Source organism: Struthio camelus, chromosome 2, assembly GCF_040807025.1.
Source record: "Struthio camelus isolate bStrCam1 chromosome 2, bStrCam1.hap1, whole genome shotgun sequence".
Taxonomy (NCBI): domain Eukaryota; kingdom Metazoa; phylum Chordata; class Aves; order Struthioniformes; family Struthionidae; genus Struthio; species Struthio camelus.
In genome coordinates, this window is record NC_090943.1 from 118,018,035 (window position 1) to 118,045,546 (window position 27,512).

Here is a 27,512-nt window from a genome sequence, read left to right on the forward strand (position 1 = left end):
CTGGGTAGCTGCGTCTGAACCTATTATGCAGCCTCTTAAATTCCTCTTCGCTCACTCTGAGTGTAATGAAATCACATCAGTTGTTTCTTCCCTGGAAACCCTTTTTGCTTTAATACTGGAAGGCTGTAATAGAATGAAGTGACTATTTCATTTTTAGGGTCATGTACATTCTACCTGATTGAAATGCTTTGGCATTAAAGTATCAAAATCGAAAACTGTTCATAAAATATGATTTAAAAGACTCATACTTAATGACCTGCAATCAGTCTTTTGATTTTTCCATTTGTCAGTTGTGAGGCCTACCATATAGTACAGTTCATGAGTGCATATAGATGTTAAGATGCCCGGATTAACATGAAATTGCACTCTTCATTTTGGTTCAGTAGAGGCTGAAGCAAACGTTTGCCAGCATACTGCAAGAAAACTGACACTTCTGTTGCAAGTAAGTTTTCCCAAAAGCACTACTGGTGTTGAAAGAGTTTGAGTTCTGGCTTGCAGCCATATGTTCACCTAAGCATATTACAAGAAGTGACAGGTAGACAGAAGTAATACATATTTTAATGTGCTTGAGACCATAAAATGGGATAGACTCTCCTCTGCTTTGCTAGCAGATGCAAGCTTGCTCCCAGTTTATTAATAAGTTATGGCACTGCCAGCAGTGCCACTCAAGTCACCTTAATGTCCCCAAGTCTCTTGAAATCAGATAAGAAGTGAAGTTCTTGGAGTTGTTTGAAGATATTATCAGCCCTTGTAACACCACTGCAGAAAATGTGCTGAGGTGTCAGACTGGCCAAACAGTTGTTAGTAACTCCTGCTGCCAGATATGAGGGCGAGTATTTCTTGAGTGACTGTTCCAGCAATGAATGGAAGCTGTAACTCAAACTGGAAATATTTCCAATTTGTATTCACTGATATTTTAATAAATAAAAGTATCATGGCTTGAATGTACTGTGGATGCTGGAAGTCACAGTTATTCTAGTATAGGTCGTGTGTGCTCTGTCATTGAAATACTGCTAATGTACAACATCTAGTTGCACTTACTTCTCTGAATGGCAGGCAGCACAAAAGAAGGAATTTCTTTTGATATCAAATGACAAAACCGAACTATGACTATCAACATAGTAGTTTTTTTCCTTGTTTAATTTTTATTGAAGATCATATATTTAAGATAATTGTCTTCCATTCAGAAAAGAGATCTTTAGGCAACAGTTTATAGAAAAGGGTGTAGGATTATGAATGGATTACAAGTCAAAGCTAAATTGTTAGTGTCATAATATTGTGGCGCAGATGAGCTTCTTAATACCCAGATATATAAAGAGGAATATTGTTTTAAGACCCGAAGCAATCTTTGCAGTCTATTGAACACCAGTAAGCTGAACTGGCACGCTGCTTAAATTTGGATATTACTTCTCAGGAAGGAGGTGGCCCAACTGGGGAGAGAACAGAGGAGAGAGAAAAGAGTCTAAAAGAGGTCTAAAAATAGGACTTACAAGAACAAGCCGAGCGGAGGGTAGACGGAGGCAGCAGCATGCACAAGCTGCGGAGCCGGGCTGCACATCCCCAGCAGTCAGGGCATGCAGTGATGTGCTTACATTTCAAGTCAGAAGAACTGGGTCAGACATGAGGGAAGATTTTCCTAAACAGTAAGGCTAAAGAATCAGAGTAATAAATTGCCTGTGGAGTGTGTGGAAACTTCACTATAGTAGGACTTCAGGAACAGGTGACATGTATATGTACCAGCTACCGTTTAGATAAGGGGCTCTGAAGGGTGCCGTGAAGTACATGTACTGCTGTCCATGAGCAAGCCACTTCTAAGCGGCGAGCAGCCTTCTTAAGATCCACGCTGTCACGTATCTGGTGCGCTGTTTGTCCTGGTGGTACCTTTTGCATACTTACGTGGTTACGCCTCTCCCAAAAAAGTTCGGTGACTGCTGCTCTTGGGTTAATTAAGGCTATCCTGGAGTTGGGAGGAGGACAAGTTGGTTTCTTACTTCTTTGCAGCCTTTTTAAAAATGGTTGTATAAGTAAAATTATTTTTATGAGCTAGTTTCTATGGCTCTGGTTCTGGTGAAATGCATGCATACAGTTAAGGCTGCAGAATCAGTTGGACCCCAGCTGCAGGACTCTGCTCTTCCCCAGGGCGTTTATGACATCTAGGGAGTGGGCAGATTACTTCATTCATTTTTTAGTTCAGATGTAATAACCATATGGATATTGGCTTGAAGATTTCTGTCCTCACAAGGAGAGAGGAGGGAAGAAAAAAAAAAAAAAAAGCAAAGTGATCAGGATGGGGGAAGGAGGTGAAATTCATTATCTTCAACTCAGTCATTTAACTAGCATCAACCATGGGTACTAGAAGAGTTTTTTAGTTGTTGAACCATAGTGAAATAAATGTAGTAGGAAGTACTTCTTGTAGGTCCTGCATTTTTAATAACACCTGAGAAGGCTGAATTGTACATTGAAATATGAAAATTATGTGAAAATATAGGAAACATGAAAATATGATAAATACCTTACTGGACAAATCTTTCCTTTAGGGAATGGGTTAGTTCCCTTTTCTCCCACACTACTATGCAGTGTGGAATACCAAGAAGTTGAATTTTACATGCTGTGCTGTGATTTGAAGGGTGCTGAAAGAAATGGATTGGCATAAAACAGTCAGTAGACGCACTATGCAAGAGTTCTTTGTTATGTGCCCAGGGTATCTTGCCTTTGTTCCTGCACAACTTCAGGAGGAAGGTTGGAAAACACCACCGTTTATGCACCCATTTGACCGGTTTGAGCACTTTCCAAGTTAGCACGAGAGGCAGCTTTGACGCTCAGCAGGCTGAACAGGGTCAGCTATTGAGGTCCTGCGCTTTATTTCTTAATCGTAGAATCCTTCTGTAAATTTGGTAGTTCATATGTATCATTTAGGAGTTACCAAATTATTGTTTTGTAACCTTACAGGCATACCATCACGCAAATCCGCCAGACCTTCATTTCTGGTTTCGAATGATCAGTTTAATACAGAATCAATTTTTAAAAATGTTTAACTCCTGTTGAGTAGCCTAAAAGGATTTCCAGTGACTGCTTGTTTTCTTTTTGAATCTTCCTGTTTCTGCTGCAAGAGCTTGTCTGTTCTCTCTCACTCTCGTTTTTTATGACTAAGCTTCATCACTGCCACTTGCTTCTTCTTCCTCTGCTCCCCTCCTCCTCTTGTTTCTTCTGGTCACTGTCTTGTGGGGACATCTCAAGCCACCTGGCTGCTACCACTACCCCAACCTCTTCTGTCCTGTCTGAGCTGCTATCACTTCTACGTACCTAAGTCCAAGATAGTCATACATGTCTGGGAGGAACTGCCAGATCTGGTCACTTGCCTCCTCAGAGACAACATAATTCAATATAACATTGGGTCAGGAGTACATAATGGAATTATTAGACGTGCCTTTGGTGGTTTGCTGGGTGAAAGAGTTTAAAAATGTACTTTAAAGGTAGCTATTTTCATTGTAAGGCTCTGTTGAATGCTGTTCTCAACTTTTCATTGTGTAGAATAGCTGCACAGGTGGTGAAAGATTTTGGATTTATTGAGATGTAAGTGAAGATACACAATGCTTGCACTTAATTAATTGTGGAGTTCATCATGTAAAGGGCCTTCAGGAATGTAACGACTGTGGAAAAACATGTGTAAACTTCCAGTGTTTTGGAAACATGCTACTAAGGCAGACCCGTTTGGCAAAGCTGGGAGAGAATCCCATTTACTCAATGATTTTAAATTAGATTGCTCTACTAAACAGATGCATGGTCCACCGTAAATATTCTTGTCAATAGCATGTTTCTAGTATGACTGATTCATTCCTAGAAGTCTGTGTGCTGCCGCACCATCTGTAGATCTTGGTTTGAATCCAACAAATGGTTTAACAGCTGGTCAATTTGAGAAGCTGAATGGGTGGAGTTGTCGTTCTGACAGTGCGTAGACATCAGGGTGATCTTCTAGTACGTGCGCTTGAATTTTGGGGGAAATGTTGAAATGCATTTTTGCAGCTGGAAGTTTCTCCCGGTTTGATCATCTGGCATACTGTTATCTGGTTGGGGGTAGAAGAATGTTCTTTCTCATGAGAGTACAACTTGGAGCATGGGTATCGGGGCCCAGCTGCTAGTGCCAACTGAACAATATTTTTGTAAACTATAGCAGGTAATTAAACTGAGAGGAGTATGGTGGTCCCAGAAGAGTTTAAATATAAAAAGCTGGCTATCTGGTGGCACAGTTTGGGTTGTTTAGACTTACAAGATTTTAATTTGTTTGGGGAGCCAGTGGTTTCCTGATGCAGCGCTCCAAATTGGAAAGTCTATTACTTGGTATTGCAGGGTGTGTTTTAAGTTAAAATCTGACATGACTGCCCAGGGGATTAAAATCTAACTGTGAAGTGAATAATCCATTTTAGAAAAACAGAAGTTATTACTAAATCACACTGTGAAGACTCACAGTATAGCTGTACTGTGGCAGACCCATTTTATGCCTTAGAAAGCTGGAAAATGGGACATAAAATACGTATGGTATTTAGGGGGGAGAAAAAAGAAAGAGTGAAATGAAATGGGGGCACTTCAGCTCCAGCATGATCTGTCGACTCACAGAGAACTCCATTTACTTCAATAGGACCTGCTATGGATTCAGGGTTGTTCATCTGTTTTTTCACTGCTTGATGTTGCCACTTCTTCCTTCCTTTTTTCTGCCTACCTGAGTCGGATTTTTCCCCCCCTCCCCCAATTATTTTAATCCAGCATTAAAAAAAAGTCACGTAGTAGTCTGGGAAGCAGCCTACGGCTCCTCAGTGTCTAGAGAGTGAGTGCTCATCTGGTGTAACACCGGGAAAGTAGTCGCTCTGACTCCCCGTGGGGCGCAGTCTCTCTCAGCCGTCTTCCTCAGAGATAAAAAGATTGATGAGCCCCTTAAAAAAAATAAAAAGGCTTAGTTTGGGGCAGGTTTACAAAAAACTGAATATAATGCAGGGCAGCAGCACATTTGGGCCCAGGCTGAGGCTTGCAGCTGTCGGCTGGGAGCAGAGCTCCCTGCGGTACTCATGTGTCTGTTGCTGCAAGAAACCAGCAGCAAACGATGGAAAAGAGGGACACCGGCAACAGGAGGCGTTCGTTAGCGAGCCGGCTGCGAAGTGTCTGTCTTCTCAGCCTTGAACATTTCCTTTTTTTGTCTCTGATCCGTACTGGATTGTAGAAAAGGCTCCTAGAGGGTGGGGGGGGGGAGACATAATAATGAGGAAAAGAATCCAGTGACTACAAAACCAAAAACTGTAATGTTACATCACTCTTGCAAGTAACAGTAGGATAGATGACCGGTCCTTTGTGAATTGTTCAAGCCCTGTGATGTAAAATGATGCAGAAGCAACTGGGTTCTTCACTAAATTCTAGTTACTAAGATGGCAAGGAAATCAGAAAAATCATCTTGATAATTTAAATTATATTCTCAGCATTTTTGCTTTGCTTTGTAGGCTTTTATGTCATTTGAGCCGGTAAGATAAAGCTCTGGTAGGATGGAGCCAGAAGCCTTTGTGTGAGATGGGCCTGATGCTCTGATTGGTACCTTGTGTTTCTAATCGCCTTGTTTGTGTGACATTAGACAGGTCACCAGCTTGCGAGGGCTGCAGCACAGTCTGTTTATGTAATGTCTAAAACAGAAAATACTGTTCACAGGTGTTAGGATAACACATTTGTAGCAGTTTGATACAGTATTTTGGCCTGAGGGTAGTGGGGGTAATCTACTACACCTGTCATGTGTCAGCAACTTGTGCAATATTTTTTTTTTAATTTGAAGTTGGTTCTGTTTTCTAGTCAGTGCAAGAAAATATGAACTCTAAAGGTGCCTGAACTCTGAAGGATGCCTGAAGCATACCCAGTCTCTATAGCATCAAATAAGCCTTTAAATAGTGAATGGTGTACAAGCAATCCTATGTGAATATTTGGCTCCAGAGCAATTCAGAAAGGTCAGAAACTCAAGTAAGTGTAAATTCAAATAATCAGTTACTTGTCTGCAGAGAATCACGGCGTGCCACTGAGGACTCTTTCTTGCCTTTTTAGTTGCTGAATTAAATATTTATCAATCAGTTGTAACCACAGCACTACAAGCAGTTTAACTGTATTTTCCTTTGTCTGGATTTTTGTTTTTTAACTGAAATGAGAAAAGGGTAAATTTGATGGTGTTTAAACTTAATCATTTTTTGGTCAGCATCCGAGGGATGCTGCTGTAGTTCGTATTGGTGGTTCCTTCATTTCCTTTTCTTCTCCCTCACATCTGTTTTTCCCCACTTTAATTCCCCATTGTTTCCTGGCAGACTTATTTATTGAAATATTTGTGTATTATTTCTGTTCCCCATCGTATCTTATTGGAATCACAGTGCTTATGTTGATAAAAGTTTTTCAGTGAGAGAGCACTTTGCTGAAGTCCATTATAAGCAGCAGTTTCTCAGGTTTTTCAAAAGTTCCCTTTTTCTTTCTTTCTCTCTCTCTCTCTCTCTCTCTTTCCTTCTTTTTTTTTTTTTTTTGAACTGAAAGAAATAGCAGTCAGGCTTGGGTTTAATCACTGTACTCTTCTATAGTTACCTCCAGGACTCCCAGGAATTTGTAAGTTTGCCAACTTAATGTATGCAGTTTCTTTGAGACTGTGTAAAAGTTGCAACGTGTGTGATAGGCTGTGGCCATGATCATGTTTTTTTGAGCTGGTGGGTGAATCCTCATGGCTGGGGCTCGGGAACGGAGAAGCTGAGGCAGAGCTAGCCCCTGTGCTGGGCACAGGGAAGGCTGCAGCAGCAACGGGAAGCTGGAAACGTGCAGAGAGCATTAGGTGGTGGTTTAACAGGAAAATGCAATTCCCTTCTCCGTACGGTAAATCCATGCCTCTCAGTGGGGAGAACTGCCTGGAACAGCAGGATGGGAAAAACCATCCAGAACAGGTTATGGTGGCCTGATTTTTCTCTAATCCTTTTCAGAAGTTCAGATAGCCTTGGGGTGTCCTAATTGATACGACCTCCAAAAGATTATCTAGTATCTTCAGGGAGCTATGCGTAGGTCATACTCTTCTGAACCATGTGTGCAGGAGGGGCAAAAGAAATTGCAGCTATTCTGGTTTTATTGCTGTGGGAAGCTGCCCATAAACGGAACAAAACAGACTTGGATGATGTTCACTGAATCATAGAAATGAAAGGTAAAGAGGAAATAAAAATGTTCTCCAATACATCCAGATGCTCTGAAACAGAGTCAGTTTGATAGATTTTGTGAATTCAGAGTTGCTGCCCCAAGTGGAAGGGGGGAGTAAAGCCAACAAAACTTCAATTGCTTGTGCTTTATGGAGTTGCAGCCAGAGAATTCTGATACTATTGTTTATTTGTACATAAAAATTTCCAGTGATGGCTCCCTAACAGCTTTGGAAAGCTTTTTTTTTTTTTGACTGTCCTTGCAGTTGGTATGCCATCTACTCTAAATCACGCTTGGTGCCATTTGAATTCTTCCTGTTCTGCGGTTGGGGAATGTACAATTAACTTTCTGTCTGCAAGAAGCTTACATGTATTGCAAGGCTCTTATCACTTTCCCCTCCTATCTCTCTCTCTCTCTCTCTCTCTCTCTCTTCACTTCCCCAGACTAAACAAATCTAGGTCCTTAAACCTTTTCTTACGGCTATGTTCTCTTAACTTCTTATCATTCTTGCTACTCTCTTCTTGACATTCTCTAATATGCATTTTTCAAGAAATACGGGGCCCATAATGGAGTACAATGTACTAGATACATCTCCCTGGTGTTGAAGAAGGCAGAATAGGTCAAATTCATATTTTATATACAACAGTCCTGTTAACATGTCCCAGAACAAATTTTTTCTTATTTACTGTGTGACCTCATCCCCTTATGCTGCTTCATTATTACTGCCTAACCAGTTATTTCCAATATTTTTTCACTTTTGATTTATCCATTCTTGTTGCAGTTATCCTTATGGGATGTAGTCAGATTCAGCATATACGTACTTTTTTTTTCAGACTGCTGCTCTATTCTTAATGTCTGTTGAAAATTGTAGTACTGTGCCCCAGTCTCCCCTAGTGCGATGACGGGCACAGACTGCGTACTCGCCGTTCTGTTGTCTGTTCATTAATGCTCTAGACCCAGTACAAGCTGTGATACCTCAACTGGTAGGTTCTCATAGGTTGTCAACATGCTACAGATAAGTGTTCTTACAATATATTTTTTTTAAATCCCTTGTGCACCTTTTTTAATTATTTAAACTATTTCTCTGGTTTGCTCATGAAAAAAGTCATGTGGAACTGCTTTAAAAGCTTTACTAAAGCTAAAGATAGGCTCTGTCATGTGTTCTGCTTTCTTTTTATCAGCTAGGACAGATGCCCTGTGAGAGAAAGAGATAGACATTGCATTAGTTTGACATCATTTTTTCTTGATAAATTTATGTTGACTGTTTGTTTTTCTAATCTCATTATTTTTACAGGATTAGAAATCCTTTAGCGATGTATTCCAAAAACTTCCTTGGTATTAAAAGTAGGCTATAATTTCTAGCTTTGTCTTCTCCATCTCCCTTTGTAAAATCAGGTGCTATATTTGGTCTTTTCTTTTTAGAGACCTACCTGGCCCCTCTGTTTTCTCCAAAGTAATAGTTAACAGTTTACGGATGATCAAGAGTAGTTTCCTAAGTACTGTAGCAATTTCCAGTAGCTCCTGCTGTCTTGCACACATCTATTGCTTGCTGTTACGTTTAGTTGATTCTTTCCTTATTCCCGCCTGCATTTTTACATCCTGTGTGTTAGGGGAAAGACATGCTCCTGCCTCTATGCTGATACACTTCCATGCCTGTTTTTTTGTGCTTCAGGCCCTCGTGCAGGTGAACCCCAGTTTCATGCAAATTAAAGATTTTTTTTTTTTAAAAAAAGATCATTGTCCTAATTAGGAACTAGTTAGAATAAAATGAGCTGAATCTTAAAGCAGTTGCATGAAACCAGTTTACATTTCAAGCTTAGAAGACAGTGTTGCTACATACTCTTTTCTAGAAACAGATATTGACGTTTCTGTTAGCGCTCTTAGTGGCAATATTGTTCTCCATATGCTGTTATCATCAGAGGTTGTTATTGTAAAAATATGTTTCTCGTTACGTGGAACATTAAAATTAAAGTATGGAATCATTATTTTATTATGCAGCTTTCAGAGTTGGATCTTTGCAATGATGTACTATAATCTTCAGAAATTATTGTAATTAAAGGAGAACTTTCCACAAAAAGAATTAATTAGATCAAAGATGTATTTAAATATAAATCATTAATCTTTGCATACAGGAAATAGTCAGGGGCTATGTACAGTTCATTTAATTACATTTGACTCTGTTTTGTTTTGTCATTGTATTGCAATATATTTGGGAATTAATTTACAATTTCTTCCATAATGTGATTTCGGTTTGCTTAATATATTTAAATTTATATAAATATATGCTAGTGAAAATAAATAAACGTTTACTAATGACTAGTGGGTAGGTTAAACCTTGGGCTTTTATCAATGAGCTCTGAATTCTGCTGCTTGGTAGATAGGTGACACAGAAGGGCTGCGTTCTAGTAGTGGGAGGCAAAGTGTCAAATAACTTGTTGAGTATATACAGTGGATTGTAATTGTCGCTTGCTGGAGGTAGACCAGACAACATAGCCTGCCTTTGCCTAGTAAGAAGATTACTAATAGAGGACGATATGATTTTTGGTTCCCATATGGAAAAAAAGCAAATTATATGCTGTGTTATTTAGTTCATAACAAGTAATTGGTAATGGAAATGGTAATATCTCAAGTCACAAGACATTGGTAGTTCTAGGTAATAATGAACAAGTGGATTGGAAAGTTTTAGGAGGCAAGTTTTGCATGTGTGATTTGCAGGTTTTGTAGTTCAAATGGAATGTATTTACATTGTGTTGTAAGGATATGAAAAGATTTCTTATCTGTAAATTGAGCTAATCAAAGTCATTTTAAAATAGACCATGTCCTTTTTTGAAGGGATTTTTTAATACCTTGACAGTATATTCAGAATCACAGAATGGTTGAGGTAGGAAGGGACCTCTGGAGATCATCTGGTCCAACACCCCTGCTCAGGCAGGGTCACCTAGAGCACATTGCCCAGGATTGTGTCCAGACACCTTTTGAATATCTCCAGAGGAGGAGACTCCACAACCTCTCTGGGCAACCTGTGCCAGTGCTCAGTCACCCTCACGGGAAAGAAGTTTTTCCTCATGTTCGGATGGAGCTTGCTGTGTTTCAGTTTGTGCCCGTTGCTTCTCATCCTATCACTGGGCACCACGGAGAAGACTCTGGCCCCATCCTCTTAACACCCTCCCTTCAGATACTTGTACACATTGATCAGATCTCCCCCCCCCCGCCCCAGTCTTCTCTTCTCCAGGCTGAAGAGTCCCAGCTCTCTCAGCCTTTCCTCATAGGAGAGATGCTCCAGTCTGCTCATCATCTTTGTAGCCCTTTGCTGGACTCACTCCAGGAGCATCATGTCTCTCTTGTACTGGGGAGCCCAGAACTGGACACAGTACTCCAGATGTGGCCTCCCCAGGGCTGAGTAGAGGGGCAGGATCACCTCCCTCCACCCATTGGCAACACTCTTCCTAATGCAACCCCAGGATCCCATTGGCCTTCTTGGCCGCAAGGGCACATCGCTGGCTCATGGTCAACTTGTTGTCTACCAGGACTCCCAGGTCCTTCTCCTGCTTTCCAGCAGGTCAGTTCCCAGCCTGTGCTGGTGCATGGGGTTATTCCTGCCTAGGTGCAGGACCCTGCACTTGCCTTTGTTGACCTTCAGGAGGTTCCTCTCTGCCCATGTCTCCAGCCTGTCCAGGTCCCTCTGAATGGCAGCACAGCCCTTGCATGTACCAGCCACTCCTCTCTGCTCTGTATCCTCAGCAGACTTGCTGAGGAGGCACTCTGTCCCTTCATCCAGGTCAATGATGAGCAAGTTGAACAAGACTGGACCCACTACTGACCCCTGAGGGACACCTGTAGATACAGGCCTCCAACTAGACTCTGGGCCACTGATCTCAACCCTCTGAGCGCTGCAGTCCGCCTCACCGTGTACTCTTCCAGTACGCACACTTGTCGTCCTTAATTTATTCTTTTACTGTAATCTCAGTTATTTTTAAAACTTTACACTGTTGAATATGCATCCATTTTTGATGTAATTTTTAAGTAGTTGTAACAGATTAAAATGAACTAGATTTTGGAATATTTTTCTTTAATTATTAAACACTTGATTTTCATTCTGTTTGAATTCTATAGCCATATTGACCTTAGACTTAGACTACCCAGTATTAACAGCATCTGTATTAAGCTCGGACTAAACTGGTTCTTTCGGAATCTTTAAATACAGGAACGTAAGCCAAAACTTAGAAATCCAAATGCACATCTGTGTTACATAGTATTTCCTCATTTGTATAAGGTGATGTTCTTAGTTTCTTTTTCTTAGTGTGTTTTTTGTGTGCTGGAAAAAGGAGGAATTTGATACAAGGATTGGGCTGGGAATAGAAAGTTTAAGGAACTTAAGTAATGTCTTTCTTTACCTTAAAAATATAACTGCATTGAAGTTGTTATTCTGTACTGAAATTCACATCAGAAATCATGGGGTTTGTGTTCAGTTTAGCTAGAAGTAGTAAATAAACTAATAAAATACAAATAAGTAGTTCTCATCCAATTGAATACATTAGGCAAATGACAGAAATAGCTAGTAGTGTCTGCAAAAGATTTCTGCATACAAACAAAAGTCAAATAAAATTTATGTTGCTAGATTTCTTAAAATTACTGTTACTTCCAATCAATTAATAAATATCTACATTTTTCTAGGAAGATATTATGTTGTTTATTTAAAAAAAAAAAAACTTGAAAAGTTATTTTGGAAAAGTATTTTTTTGCCAGAGAAAGCAAAATGACCTATTAGTGTGCACTACATGAGAGAAATGTTTTTTCCATGTTGTAATTTGGGTGTTTTAAATGTGTATTAGATGGAATGAAATAAATCTTAACAGTACAATCATCTGTAAGAAATTGGATTTAAAACTTGTTTACTTTGCTTCTATTTACATCTCTGAGATAACAGCATGAAATCAATAGTATTTTGGTCTCAGTATTTGTTATTAAACATACTAGTATGCACAGGGAAATAAAGGAGACATTTGGAAATGGATAACCTTGGGTTAATTAAATCCATCTGGTGCCTGACTAATGATAGGAATATTGTATCCAGAATCACTTATGCTAAAAGATTTGATAACACACAGGAAGTTTTCTAATAAAATGATCTTAGAGCAGGCAAGGTCTCATATGTAACTAAAGCGAAATCCAGTCTCAGACAGTAACTTATGGAATTATAAAGCTCTCTGTCATGTGGAAATTTTGTAGAGTAATTTAAGAACTGGATTTTTGTTCTTTGAGTTGCAAAATCGTAAGTTTACTTTTATAAGACCAATTTAGTGAGCGTGGAAACATATCCACTTACAATTCAGGACACAAACATTCATTAGAAAAAAAGCTATATAAGATATAAAAAATTAGGTTCCAGAGACACTGTGATGAAAACTGAAGTAAGAAAGATTTTTGATTCATGTTGTCTGGCAGTCTTATCCTGTGTGGATGAACGCCTCAAGGTATTCATACTGACTGTGTTTCAAAACAGCAAGTATGACAGTTGTTTACTCTTCACACTGCTCTTAGTAATGTTTAAAAAAAAAAAAAAAAACACCCTTAACACTAGAACCTCAGTGCATTATAGTTTGTATTGGTCATCTATGCTATTTGGAGTTGTTTTATCAATAGATCTGTAGCTGTAACTTAGTTTTCTGTAACTTGCTAATCTGTAATTATTTCTGAAAAAAAGAAAATCAAATACACAGTTTGTTATTATTGAATGAATATTGGATGAATATGGATTTATTGTGTGGAATGGTTTTACAGGACATAGTTTGGGAGTGGAGGAAGAAACTTGTAAAGCTTGTAGACTTAGGTGCCTTTAAAGCAAGGAAACCAAAATAACATCAGATGAAGAATAGTTATTACATGGTTTCTGACAGATGGGCAAAACAAAACTATGAGAGAATAACATTATTTTTCAGTTTAATTTTTAAAGAGTACCAAAAAGGGTGGCTTAAGAGTTGAACATGGAGGATGGAGAATAGGTTTGTAGACATCGACATCGGAGAAACTTATTTAGGCTTCCTTTAAAGTGGATAGAAAGAAATAACACGAGCATGTGCTTTATCTCAGCTTAAAGCAAACATCTAAAATAGGTCAAATGAGTCACTCTGAAATGTCTATTTTTCTCCACTGAGCATGCAGTGAGTTTAAAGTGACTATCTCAGATGTAAGTGTCTGAAGTTTGGTCAAATGAGTGCCTTCCTGACTGTAACATTTTAAGACTTTAGATAATTATTTCTTTTTGTAGGTGTTAAAGGCAATTGTTTGAATAGCAGGTTATTTAAAGGGTATTTTTCATGTAACTGTGCCAACTTTTGTGTAGAAAAATGTGATGTATTTTCAAGCGTGTCATGTGTTAGGACTTTGAAAATCTGGCCTCAAACGTGGATCTACCATATATGCCTACTAGTTCCATGTTTCCACTGTTTCATGCTGTTTTGTTATACACAACCACATGTATACCCACATGCACACGCATGTTGCAAAAACTGAACGCAAGCTGAGTGCTGTTAAGTTGCTTGCTGTACGTGACTGCTCAGAGAAAGGTATTCACTGGTGAATTTTGCCTTTAAAGTAAAGAATACATGACTGAGTGTAAAACAATTAATTGACCTCATCTAACACATTTTCTGTCAAATAATGAAGCTTACTAAATATTTTGGTTTAAAAATGTATATAATTTTTTTTTAACTTTTAAGAAATCTATTTCTGCTAGCGAACGTGATGGCATATGTTAAGAATTGATAATGGCTTCCTACCAAATGAATTACCAGTTTTATGTGCAATGGAATTGTTTGTAATTGCATAGTAGCTATGGTTACCAGGTTAAAGAAATTATGGCTTGATGATGAGCAGCAATAGACTGCCGCTGTCTGATTTGGTTTAGAATTGCTTAAAATCAAAGTGCTGAAGCAGACGACCAGGATGACTGAAAAGGTACAAGTAACAAAGGTGGAGTACAGCCTGCTTGCTGAACTGGCACAGAGTCTGCTTTTTCAAATCCATATTTGATATGGAATCACGATGTTTCTTAAAATTGGGTTTTGCTTCTATATAGTTTGAGTTTTAGTATCAACCACACATTTTTAATGGGCTATATAATTTCAAAACAGTCATGTTAGGGTTTTGAATGAATATTGATAGTATTTCCATTTTGATCTAGTACTAGATAAAGCTACGTTCAAACATACTTCAAACATAGGTGGTACTTCATATTGAAGGAGAGTTGTATTTCCCTTTTTAAAAAGTTAAGTCTTAGGATGATTTAATGGAAGTACTTTCCTTTTGGCTATTCCAGCACGTAGAGAGAAATGACAGAAGTGTGAGTGAATTCAATCAGAAGGGGCAGAACAATACACAAGGACAAGTATGCATTTGTATTGATCTTGGTGGGTCCACTTCAAATGTTTCTAGGACGTATATTGCCTACAAACATCAAAAGTACTTCAGTCCTTTTTCAAAAGTAGTTAAGGTATTGAGGAGTTCAAGTCCTGTTGACCTAAAAACTTAAACACAAAGGACGAAAGATTTAGCATTTTCAAAAACTTCTACGTGCTAATAGTTTAGAAACTTAAGTCACACTGAAGTGTATTGGATTTTAGACCCTAAATTACACAAGCTTTTCTCAATATATTACTCTCTTTTAGGGTTTACTATTTAGAACTGTATTTTTTATATTTAATTTCAATGTACCATTCTTAGAACGTGTTCTGTATGTTGTATCATAAAATTATGTGGCTATGCACTCTTCCTTAGGATATGGGAGTGTTTAGACCTTTCTTTTTGCATCAGAGGTTTTCCAGTAATCCTCGTTGAGCCAGTTTAATACTCGCTTTAGTTTTAAGGGCCAGGCGTAATAAGCCTAAAACTCTGTGACTACAGTTTCTCTATTTTGAAAGCGTAATTTAAAAACTACTAGCGACAAACTCATGCTCAGGAGGTCCAACCGCCTTGTTTTACAGAATAACCAACCATGACTACAGAATCGGGATCAGATTCGGAGTCCAAGGATAAAGAGCAGGATCAGCAGGAGGCCCCAGTGCAGCAGGGCACGGCAGAACCGCAGCCGCAGGACCAGCAGCAGCAGCAGCAACAGCTGAGTGAAGAGCATCAAAACGCCCTCGAGCAGTTTTCAGCAGTGGCAGCTCACAGCACACCTGTGAAAAAGGAGCAGGTGAGGGAGCCTTGCTCACTGGGTGCAGGTAGTGACATGGTCCATAATTGCCGCTGGCAAATAACGAGGCAGTTTTGTGAAGATCAGAAATATGTGTTCAGATATGCATGAAAGACTGTTTTTCGTTATGTATAGATTTTGAGTGGTTGGTCTTTGGAGTTTAAAAATAATACCAGTCTTTCTGCCATCAGTGCTTAAATTTAAGGCCAGTCCCACTAAGGTGGGAAACATCTTCAATCTTACTCTAATAAGATCTTTGATCTGCATTAGATAGCAAACATTGCCAATTTTTAAGAGGTTGAAAATATTTTTGGAGTTCATTTCTTCTTTGACACCTGCTGAAAACTGATTTCATGCTTGCTTATCTGATGTGCGAGCATGAAAAATCTATGGTCTCTTAAGCTCCTCGTAGTTCTGAAATGGCTGCGTTATAATTACTTTCAGTTTTCTTGTAATAACCTTTAGAAGAGTTATTGCATGATTTTTTTCATTGAGTTCATTGCTGAGTTTGTTAAATTTATGGAAGGTGCTATTTTTCCCTCCTTAACAATTAGGAATGCCAAGTATTACTCTTCATAGGTAAGTGACACACCATCAATATGATGTACCTGAAAATCAGATCTTTTACTTGCATGAGGTTGTAGCCCCAGTCTAATCTCATCCACCTTTGAAGTGTGGAATAAGCGAGCCTAGCTCCTCCTCTCTTGCATCCTTTATAAAGTTCAGATCCTCCAAGGTGAATTTATTTATTTTATTATTTTTGCCTTAGGGAAACTACTTAGGCTTAGGAGATGGCGCTGGTAAAGCGGCAGATATAAGGCATTACTTGAAATGAATGCATCTGCTCCCTCTAAAGCTGTTTAGGGCTGGCTATGTTCTTGGATTTTAATTTTTTTGTCTACAGAGTTATAGCTCAAACCTGTTATTGGTGAAAAACAGTGGGCATAAGCGCTTTTTGTATCTGCCTGGTTTGGGGGGTGTATTACATACTTGGGACAACAAATGTTTCTAGGACCAAATTAAAAGAGGTGTCTTACATCTGATTTCTTATATCCCAAGAGGTAGATATGGGAAGATTTCTGGTGTTTATTGTTACTTCAGCAGTTGATCTTCAATAACTGCTTATTGTTTTATTGCTAACCTTTATTACCATTGATAAACTCTGATCAGCTGCAGCTTCACTCCATCTCCACCAAAGATCTGCTAGCTCTTGTTCCCATATCCACTAGTTGCTATGCTGGGACAATTTAAGTCTCAAAAAGTGATCAGAAATTGCAAGTAGTTAGTATGGCGAACAGAGCCAGGGCTTTGGCCCAGAAGAGAAAGGCAGTACACAAACAGATAATTAGTTTAGAATTGAATTGTATCAAGCCTAGGCATAGGTATTATTTATTTTGTTCTTCTGAACATTTTCACTAATCCTTCCTACCTGAGTTGCATTTCATTTTCTTAAAAAATATATGCACAAAACCTATGTTTCTCTCCACTTGAGATTGGAGACCTGAGATGTTCTCATGCACTGCATGATCCCTTTCCTTTCCCAAAGAACAACACTTGTGAACAGGGTTTCTCGAAGCTTTGATAGAAGAACTGGATTAGTGAAGGAATATAAAATCTTTTACGTTGAGATTACAAATTTGAATCTAAAAGTCATGGCTGCAAGGTCACCGCCAAATCTAGCTGAAGTGTTGTGCCTAGTGTATTTCATGGCGGCTTAAGTATCTGCATCACAAAAAACAACCCTTCAAAAGCATCACTACGCATCAGAATTATTGGCAGTGGTATCATTAAATTAAATTAAGCCAAAAATTGAACAAATAACGGGTATCATTCTCCTTCTTACTGTTATCTGTTCCTGCAACGTGTGATAAATATGTAATCAAAGTGAGGAAGTTGATGTTTTTACTATCAGTCATGTGAGAGAATCTTGGGAAGCAAGGTTTAAGCTGCTGCTCCATTACAGTGTCTTTTTATTGTCTTTCTTTACACATGAAAAAGAACATTTTAATTAAGACACAAGATTTTTTCATTTTGAGATTAGCAGTTACTGCACCAAGGAATTCTTCCTATCAAATATAATAATGCAATCTTACCATCTTCCTGCTTTCCTGTCTAGTTGAAAAAAGAGCGAGAAAGCATTGCACAGGCTGGGCACTGACATTTCAGAGCAACTATTATAAATATATGGGAATCATGTGTTGTGCAAGCTTGCTAATATCACTCTCTGCCCAAGTCGGAAACTACAAAGTGTCAAAGATTATTACTGAAGTCCTGTGACTGCGCAGGCTTGCCTCAAGGAGAGATTCCACCTTCAGAAGGGGTTGAACGTATTCTGTCATGTATTCATATAGGTAGAGATCAGAAACGTATATTCAGAACACAGAAACCCAGAAACAACTTATGCTATACTAGAATGTAGTCTGTGACACTGAAATTAACTGTGAAAATATAGCACAGGAGGGTCTGAGGGGAAAAGCAGGGATCGGGAAAGAACGCAGCTATGCGTGCAGAGTACAAAATAATCTAGTGAGAGCATGGGTTTTCACTGGTCGCTTTTTTCCCCAAACACCTGCACCAACAGGATGTCAAGTTGCTTTAGGAAGAGGCGGCATAGTTCACTCTGAAAATATCTCAATGCCTGAACAGGTCAGCATGGTTTGGTGGATCTTCTCTAATAGTTCTTGGCATGTTTTGTTCTCTAGACAAATCAGAGAAAATCCTGTGCATGATTTTAACCTAGATAGATTTCACTCATCTTAATTTAGACAGGAACTTAAACAAAATATTATTGTAAATTAATGTCTGCTGTGGCCTTGAGTTACAAGAGGCTTTTTCTCTCAAGTGGCTTTCCTGTTTTCTCTAACCAAAAAAAAAAAAAATCATTCCATGCATCTAGATTTTTTTTTTAAACTTACATATGAAAAATCTTATGAGCCACCTGCCATGACAGTATATTTTTTTCCAGCCTAGGAATGACTTTTGCACCTACACATGTGCATGTACCCCTTCCATGGTAGATTTCTTTAACAAAACTTTAAAAAAAAATCATCAGTCAAAAGAGTCCGTCAGCCCATCAGGAAGAGAGTAGCTGTTCAGAGGTGAATAGTCTTCTGTCTTCAGGTCTTTTTTCCTCAATCCAGTAGGTCAGACTGTTTTCCAACTGGCTCTGGTTATTGTACCTAGCCTCCAGCCTTACCCTGAGCCTAGAAGAACTCTCCCCTTTGTCACAGCCCCTGTGAGCATTAATTGGTCAGCAGTAACCTAGTCCTGTGCCTTCATCCTCCACCAGCCTTAAGGTGCTTGAAGACCTCGATGTCCAGAGACAGAGCTGGTGTCTGAGTGCTGGAAAGGGAAAGTCTTCAAGCACTGGAGCTAGACAGTGGGGAGAGCAGGCTGAGATGGCCAGGGTTGTGGTTCTGGAGAGGCGCATCCTCTGCTAATCCATGAGGTGGATTTTGAAAGCAGCTTTTGCGTTCCTAGTCTCACTGCCGTCTTGTCTTTCCTTCCAGAGGAAGCCCAGGTGACCTTTGCTGTCATTTCTCTTGTAGGGAAACGGGGAGCATAGGGTCTCACCTTGCATTGCCGCAATTGCCTTGTACACTGTGAGGAGCGGGGTGGCGGGCAGAGCGGCCCTGTGAAGCAGTGCTCCCATTTCTGTCTGTGTGAGCAGGGCAGGGAGTTGGCTGGAGCCTTGGTTCTTCAGCCTGAAACGTTATCAAGTGCATGTGAGGTGGCAAAATCAGCTGAGGCGGGAATAATTCTTGTTTGGCTAAGGAAGGAATTGGAACCAGTATGATCTCGGCCTGCCCACCGGAAGCACCACGCTCTTCTGCTCGTTTGTTGGGCTTCATGGTAACGCTACCGTTATGCCCTGCGTTTGCAGCAGCAGAGCATTTGGCCTTTATGGTGGTATCTGCACTGGTTCTGCTGTCAGTCCCTAAGCGTGGACTTCAGTTTTCAGAAGGAAATGGCTTAAGGCAGTCACATTTGTGTTGCCTGGAAAGGGTATTTCAGCGTGAACCTCTTCTTCCTCAGAAACAAACATTCAGACAACATCTTAGCAGTGTGGAGGATCAAAGAGTTGGGACTTCAGTGTGAACGGGTGTTGTCACGTAATGCTGCTGGCCTAGTTGACCGACCCTGCATTCCTTTTTCTCCCATTCACCCAAATATAGAAGGGAAGCTTATAGGCTCACTTGTACGAAATCTCTCAGGGAAAGTACCCTGTGATTTTGTGGTATGCTGTTGTTGGTAGTTATACGATGCAAGGTTGTTTTGGTCTCAAAGCTGATTAAAGCCTTTGGACGGATTTGCTCCGTTCTCATAAAGGCTTAATACAATTAAAGGAAGCAGTCTTGGAGGATTAATTTGTGATAAATTTCCAGTGACGCTCACTGCTTATTATACTGAAATCATTCAGAGCCAAACTGGTTGTTTTTTCATGGTAGTGAGATAACTAAAAGATTAGTTTTTTAAGCTTTAACTTAGGTATTGCTGTACTCTAGTAGAGGTTTTGTCTGGAGACTCGCAGGGCACAACTGATTAGAAAGGTAAGGGTTGCAGCATAGTGCTGTTGCTAGGAAGGTTGGACGTTCTGTAGAGCTGCTCTGGCTTTCATCTATTCGGGTGGAAAGGAGCACCAAATATGCTGCATCACAATAACTCTGCAAATAGTCTGACCCTCAGATAAACCCAAGCAAAAGTAACTGTGATTGTTCCTTCTCTCCTCTTTCCCCTGCAGTATATTTGTCTTTCAAATAGCACCTACTTCTCGCCAGCTTAAAAGACTTATCAGTCATCTGTGGAGAGCAAAATTCAGCCTCTCATCTTGTGGTTATTATCCATTAGCCAGCCAGCTGCACGTTGCAGTTGTTTGGCCCTGTACTTCCATCCTGTTTGTTTAACCCCTTGCTCAGGCATTTGGGGAACCTTTCACTCTCAGAGGCGTGTCTGCACCCGCCCCTGCAAATTCACAATGTTATAGGCTGATCAGTCCCCTTATTCAGAGGATTTTTTCTCACTGAGAACAAAATGAGTGTAAACCTCATGGTCTTTTCCTATTCCATGTGACACCATGGAAGCACTCTATGATTTAATAAGTAAAGGACTTAAAAGTAATATCAGCAATTTCTAAGAATTTCTATTCATCACAGTGTTTGCTCACTGTCCAGCGTTTCTAAGAGACCATAGAACCAGTTTGAGAGGGATTTTGTACCTATGGAAGAAGTGGATATTCCCCCTCCCTGGGTACTCTGTCCCTTTCAGAGTGAAAAGGGAGTGGTGGGAGGAATATGGAGGTTAAGCTAAGCCTTTTCAATAGATAGAAGTATATCTGTCCTGCATCACGGGCCCCACATCATCCACGTTCCACACTAGACTCACTTAAATGCTTGGTATGCCAAAATCAGGGTGTATAGTGTACTGCACTGCATGACCGATTTATCTCACTTAAAAACTTATCTTTCCCTTTGTAGGCCACAGACAAAGAACAGGAGCTAGCTGCTGCAAGTGCAAAACAGCTGGAATACCAGCAGTTAGAGGACGACAAACTCTCTCAAAAATCATCATCTAGCAAACTTTCCAAGTCTCCTCTAAAGATTGTGAAGAAACCTAAAAATATGCAGTGCAAAGTGACACTCCTGGATGGATCTGAATACGCATGTGAAGTAGAGGTAAATTGTTATTTCCCTTATTTTGTCATCCTCTTCGGTGGAAGATACTTGAAATTAGACTTGTAGGCTAAGACTTCAAAAAAAAAAAAAAAAAAAAAAAAGAGAAACTAAAGCTGGATTCCTACTGCTGTATTTAAGCCAATGGCCTGATATTTCATAAATGCCAAACACAAAAAAGATGCTTCAGTTGTTTTGTCTGGAGGTTTAAAGCGCTGCACAGATTTCAGCTCCAGAGAGGAATATCTGAGCACGCTCTGGAACAACTCTGGATTAATTTGATGTCAGCACATGCCACAACAGAATGCAGAAACTAGCTATGGACAGTGAAAGCTGTAAAACAAAGCAGGATTTTGATCCCTTAGGGCTGCCCCTCTTTCTTGGTACGGAGTGAGGACTCTTGCTGAGTCACTGTCTGAACAGTAATTTTGACCCACATGAGATTAGCGGGGGCGTAAGAGTTGCCAAGCAGACACAGGGGAAGATGTCAAAAGCAAATAGCAGTAGGAGTGGGGAATTTTATGTGCTTCTCTCCTATGCCTGTGATTCATAACTGCGTCTAAATATTACTGCCAGAAAGTTGGTGGCGCTTTTCTTTAAAGAAATTTGCCTTCCCTCCTGGGACTCTCCCAGGAGACAACTTTTGGAAGGACAGTCTTTGCTGTGTTGTCATGTAAGAACAGGTCCCTGACTCTTGTCAGACCCACGTCAAGAGGATGACTTAGCTTGAACTCCAGAAGAGCTGAAACCACGGAGAAGCAGAGTGTGAGCAAATTTAGCATCTTACAGAGGTCCCATTTCTCTATTCGGCTGTTCCAGCCACGTCACCAAAGGGGTCTTCGGGCAGGTGCGCAGTCTGTCCTGGGTCTGCTTTCCTGCGGTGTGCCATGAACGCAGGGTCACCCTGAGCTGCAGCTTGGGTCAAGGGCAGGGTATTTGTCACAGGGCCTCACTAGGCCTCACAGGGCCTCGGCCTCACTAGCCCTCTTCTGGGTAACCGTGGAGTGTGTGGTGGAAAAGAGAAGGGCTGAAGTACAAAAGAATAAAAAGGGAAAGAAATGGCCTAGTCCACAGATTGAAGTGGGAAACCTGTAGAAACACAAAGAACGAGAGTTCAGGTTGGAGAGAAACGGTGGAGGAGTGAGAGGAAGACGCTGGAGAAAGCAAACACCAACGAAGGCAAACCCTGGAACCTCAGCTCTGAGGATTAAAGGGAATACCTGACGAGGAGTGAGATCCAGAGGTCCTTACTCAGATTTCACTGAGCTTTTACATACTCAAGTCATTTCAAGTTCTTTGGAGAGCGTCAGATGAAGAAGTTTATGATTTTTATTTAAGCATTCCTTTACAGTTTGGGCCAAATTTTGTAATGCTAGGAATTAGCTGCAAGCAGGACCTGTGATAATTCTTATAGCAACTTAGCAGTCATGCTGTTGAGTATCTTTTAGTTTCACTAAAGTTTGTTGAGTACCGTATTGTTTCCTTCAGACTAGCAATAGCTATCAGGTCACATACCTTGCTATTAAATTGTCACTTTCGTGACCTGCAGTCACAGTTTTGTCTGACAAGCCATTAAACTGGAAGAATGATTGTACTGGCTTTGATGGAAAGAGTCGAACTTTCAGCTTGAGCCACTTAGGCGGAAAAATGCAAGCCACTGTCTAGAATACAATCAAGCAATTTTTACCAAATAGGAGTTCTGTGGAAATATCGGCTACCAAGCTGAATTTTGCAAGGATATAAGATGGAGCAGAAAGGAAGATTTATGTTAGACTTTCACTCATGTTTTAAAAAAAAAAAAAAAATTATGAATAATACTTTCTTTTAGTAATTTTCGCTTTCTCTCTAAACTTGTACTCTGTTGAATTGTCAAAATACAGACACGTAGAAGCCATCAGGTTTTATTGCTTGTCATATTTCTCTGCTTTGGAAGTTCTGAATAGCTCTTCAGTAATATGTCCAATATAAATTTGTGTATGCATTTTTTTTCTACTTGGACTATCTTGAAATATCTTGCAATGTATTGACTGTCATCAGTAATCGCTTTATCTGCCCCTAAGAAGATCAGATTTGTTTGGCAGAATTTAGTAGTGCTGAGTATAGGCAGCTAAAAGAATGGATCATGGAATGTCAAAGCTATAAGGGTATGATGACGAACAGATCTTTGGGTGTATTGAAACAGAAACTGGTAGTGAAAAGGCAAAAACATTTCATGGAACAAACGCAGCTAGAAATGACCCATGCATTTAAATTACGCACCTTAAATGGACAATCCAGACCTTGCGTCCTTTTTATTTAGCTGGTATTGTCAGCATAGCGTGTGCATTGAGGATGCAACTGCATGCACAGTCTGCTCTTTGGCGCATGGGAGTACTCAGGAGATCCCCATGGAAATCCACTTTCCTTGTGCATAAAGTTCAGCTACAGCAAAAGGATGGTATATCCAGCCAAGAGAAATGATGCGTTTTCCAATGTGTTCTTTCTCTTGGGAGACATCTCAGGAAATCATGTAGGAGGTTGAAGGTTCTTCTACAGTAATTCTGGGCAGTAAAAATGTTCTATGGCTGTTTTGAAGAAACTCGGTACCTGCAATATGAGAAATATTTTGTTGTATTTCAAAAAAATGCTATCAGAGTTTTAAGGATCCCCTACAAGTGATTTTACTATATCCCTTTAAATTAAAAAAAAAAAAAATTGTATATTCAAAGTACTAACACATTATGGAACTCAGAAAACTGAGTTTTTGAACTCCTCAAAACTGAATTCCTTTTTAAAAAAAAAAAAAAAAAGTGGGGGATACATGGCAATCAAATACTAGGTATTTCAATTACTTGTGTTTTACCCCCTTAACTGCATCTTTCAGTGTGGACATTGGCCCAACATAGGGATGTGACAATCAGCTGATGTGAGTCAGCAACATCGTTTAATATTGTCGGCCCATGTCTTCCAGCTCAGTCTGTATGTTGTGCCTCCACCTGCAGAAAGCTAAAAAGTAGTGTAATCTGGAGGGACCAGGATCAGAAACTTAGAACTATCTCATTTTTGAATTAGAGCTGCTAGCTGTGGCAGTTAATGCTGATTTGGATGTGGGCAAGATATTTATCCTTCTAGAAGTGTATTCCCTAGTCTGGGAGTTGGGGATCATTATAGAATCAGTCAGTCTATAGAGTGCTTTGCAAAATGACAAATGCTTTTATATATGTTAAATATTGATACTATTTAAAGGAGCATATTGCTTTCAAGTAGAGCACAGCCTACGGCTTATCAATTATGTGTTCATCCAGTTAATGACCTGACAGCTGAAATTGCACATACTCATGGATTCAGATGCATCCGAGATGGGTTTTGTTAATCCATTATCCCCTTGCTGTCCTTCATTTCATAAGCCCCTCTTTCTCATTCCATGTTTAATGCTGAGGAGTCTTCACCACCTTCTGTTCTTTTTTTTTCTCTCGTTTCCCATAGTTTGAAGACATGAAGAGCTTTTCCATATTGTATCAGATAAACTTGCAGAGGAAAATATAGTGGTGGTCGCTTTGAAGCTGAGGTTAACAGTGGTTTATTTAATGTCATGTCCTTTCAGGGAAAGGATCTTAAGCAAATGCCAGGTAAAAACTTTCTCCTGAGGCCCCGCAGTATTATCACCTGTGTGTTGTATGTGTCCTGACCAAGAAAGTCCTTCGTGCAGTGGGACATTACAAACCAAAACCACATTAAATAGGTAAAGCAGCCTGTTCGTTCATTCTCCTACAAGAACATAAAACAGAACCGTTACCATCCATATCTCAGTCTTGGTTCTCAGCTGTGAATCTACTGATGGTAGCAAAAGGCTTATTTACGAGGAATGTCCCCTTTTAGAGAAGGGACAGCTACACAATGGTGCTTGACCTGTCCCGGGACAGCGACTGGTGGAACCAGGAGCATTTGTTATACGCTGACATTGTCACGTATGCTGCACTAAAGAAGAACGACCTCAGATACTACATGTTTCTTCCATGTCATTAAGAAATTTGAGCTTTCTGTTGTTAATTAGAAATCACAGAAGTCAACGTGGTCTGCTCAGATCGTTGCTGACCAGTGATTTCTCTCTGATTTCCACCTGGAAAGCAGTTCCGTCAGTGTTCCTTGCGCTCTCCCCTCAAGCACCAGAGTCCAAATGCTCATTCATGGAGACAGCCGAGTCCCCAGCTAAGCACAAAACTGCTCTGACAAAGAGAGTGCTGCAAATTGCTGAACAGACTTCTGTATAAGCCAGCTAGACCTGTTCTTTGCATTGCCATTTCAAAAAAACAAAGATGAAGAAAGATCCAGAATTGCAAATTGATTTGACTTAACCTTAAGAAAGATAGCAAATGCATGGTCAGGTTTTACTAAGATAAGACTAAATAGCAAAAGTCATTTATTTCTGAATTTCTTACACTTTAAGTAGGGGTTTTCAAGTGCTGTAGTACAGTTTCATGCTATTCCTAGGATTTATTTTCCCTCCTCTTCCCTCTTTACCCCATCTCATTTTTTTTAATCTAGACTACCGCATTTTAATTAAAAGAGTCAAGTGGATTTAGCTGTCATCCTTTCCCTTACATGTTCCCTAATTTGAAGTGCTTTCGAAAGCAGGTTGGAACGTGCCTTCGGAGTTTTTGCTCTAAACATATCCATGTTATTAATCACAGAGCGAGAGCAGAAAACTACACGTACTCTGTCTAGATATATGGTAAAATAATTAGATTTAATTTTGAAAGGCTCAGCTGTCTAAGCCCATTGGTAATTTATACTTTTTCTTCATTCTTTTACCCTTCAGACTTTCTTATCGTACAGGACAGCAGTAAATGAGAACAAATGTTTCCATGGTAACCTTTTGGTGTTATTTCTACAGCCCTAAATCAAACAGCTTGAGTTACCATACAATTCAGCTACTCTGCACAACGTTCAGACGTCTAGCGTCTCAGAAAGGGTTAATAGTGTCTCCTATTTTTGGTTGATGGCGGTCAGTTGAAGTAGGAGGGGATTGTTTTTTAAAAAAAAAAAAGTTTTTAATCTTATTTTCTCAGTCAAGCGTCTGCTTTTGAAATAGGCGGTAGTTGGCTATCTTGCTCTGTCTGGAGTGATGGCCCCTTTACTCACTGGTGAAGAACATTCAGGGGCAAAATAGCTGAGATCCCATTTTATTAATAGCGGGTTTCCTCACATCCTCCGGTGGCTTCAAACTATCATACTTAGTTGAAATGGAATTGAGATGCCGCTTTCAAATGTGTGGAAGTAAGACATTTGTAACATGGACAGAATAGACTGGAATGAACAGATTACTTTCCACCTTGCAGCAAGTATATGCTGATACTCCTTTTTGGAGACCGAATTGTATGAAGTATACGGAACCTCATATATTACAGAGTACTTGGTTTCACATAAATCTGCCCTTTTCCTGTAGAAAAGCGAGAGTATGTGGCTGGTTCCCTAAGATATTACTTATTAAAGACTGTCACGGGCAGGCTTAAAGAATAGAAAGCAGGCAAGCTTATTTTTGCTCTGCCACCATGGCCAGAAATGAAAAATAATGGTAATTTACTTGAATGCTACATGTGTTTCTTTTCCTGGTTTTCCAAATGTAGCTTGCAGTGCCACTTCTGGAGGAAAAATCCTTCTGTATTTCTGTACTTCTGTGGGGGGAGCAAATGGCCTCGTTGCCCCCTCCTTCCCCTGGGCAGTGCCTGAGCAAGCACTTCCCTAGGAGGAGCGAACACGTGCTCTGCTTTTGCATGGACGCTTTACTACCATGGAATTTCTCATCCGTTTTAAGGCAGACCTTAGGGTCAAGAAGGAAACTGCTATAATAAGATGCCTTCTGCTTTCTGAAGGATAGAGTTTCAATTACCCCCTGCATATTTTAATTGTTTAATGAATTCCAAACAGTCTCTTGTAAATGGCGTTGCATGTGGAACTTATTACAAGAGGGAATTTTTTTTTTTTACCAAGTCTTTTCCTTTTGACCTGCTCATTGCTTACAGTTCAGGTAATTTAATACAAAGAGCTTTGTTTCAGTTTTTTGTTCCTTACCCAGCATGTGTCAGTAAACACGAGTGGATTGAGATGCACCATCGTCATCACCCAGAATGTTTTCTTTCCCCAAACCTGCTGATTAGGGCTGACTTAGATTAGCCGGGGGATTCGCTTATGATCTATGTTACCTGACACACGTCAGTAGGAGTCTGAGTATTGCTTGAGTATGTTCCAGACAAATAGAGTTAATATACAGCTCTTCTGGCTTGCTATTTTGAAACGTTGTTTACAGCTTGCTATGAGTTAAAATACTTGTCAATTCAGGAAGCATAACATTCTAGAAATCAATACCTGTGTTGTCCAGCTCATAATAATGAACTGTGAGGCTGAGCAGAAGAGTTTTTATGCTTCCGTTTGGTAACTGAAACAAAAATAAAAATGTTTGGGCTCCTTCTTTTAGTTTTTTTTAA

The 27,512-nt window shown here is 39.8% G+C and overlaps 1 protein-coding gene across 30 annotated transcripts in view; it reads left to right on the plus strand.

The window, feature by feature from the left end:
* The window catches only part of EPB41L3 (erythrocyte membrane protein band 4.1 like 3), a 151,468-nt gene that overhangs the window by 67,986 nt on the left and 55,970 nt on the right, over positions 1-27,512 (plus strand). For 15 of the 30 annotated variants that reach the window (XM_068932236.1, XM_068932250.1, XM_068932248.1 and 12 more), the window contains 2 exons: positions 15,189-15,379; positions 20,854-21,051. In XM_068932236.1, coding sequence (XP_068788337.1) covers positions 15,189-15,379; positions 20,854-21,051 — 389 coding nt within the window. Of the gene's footprint in view, positions 1-15,167; positions 15,380-20,853; positions 21,052-27,512 lie in introns of all 30 variants that reach the window. The other 15 variants (XM_068932242.1, XM_068932243.1, XM_068932246.1 and 12 more) reach the window with 1 other exon arrangement.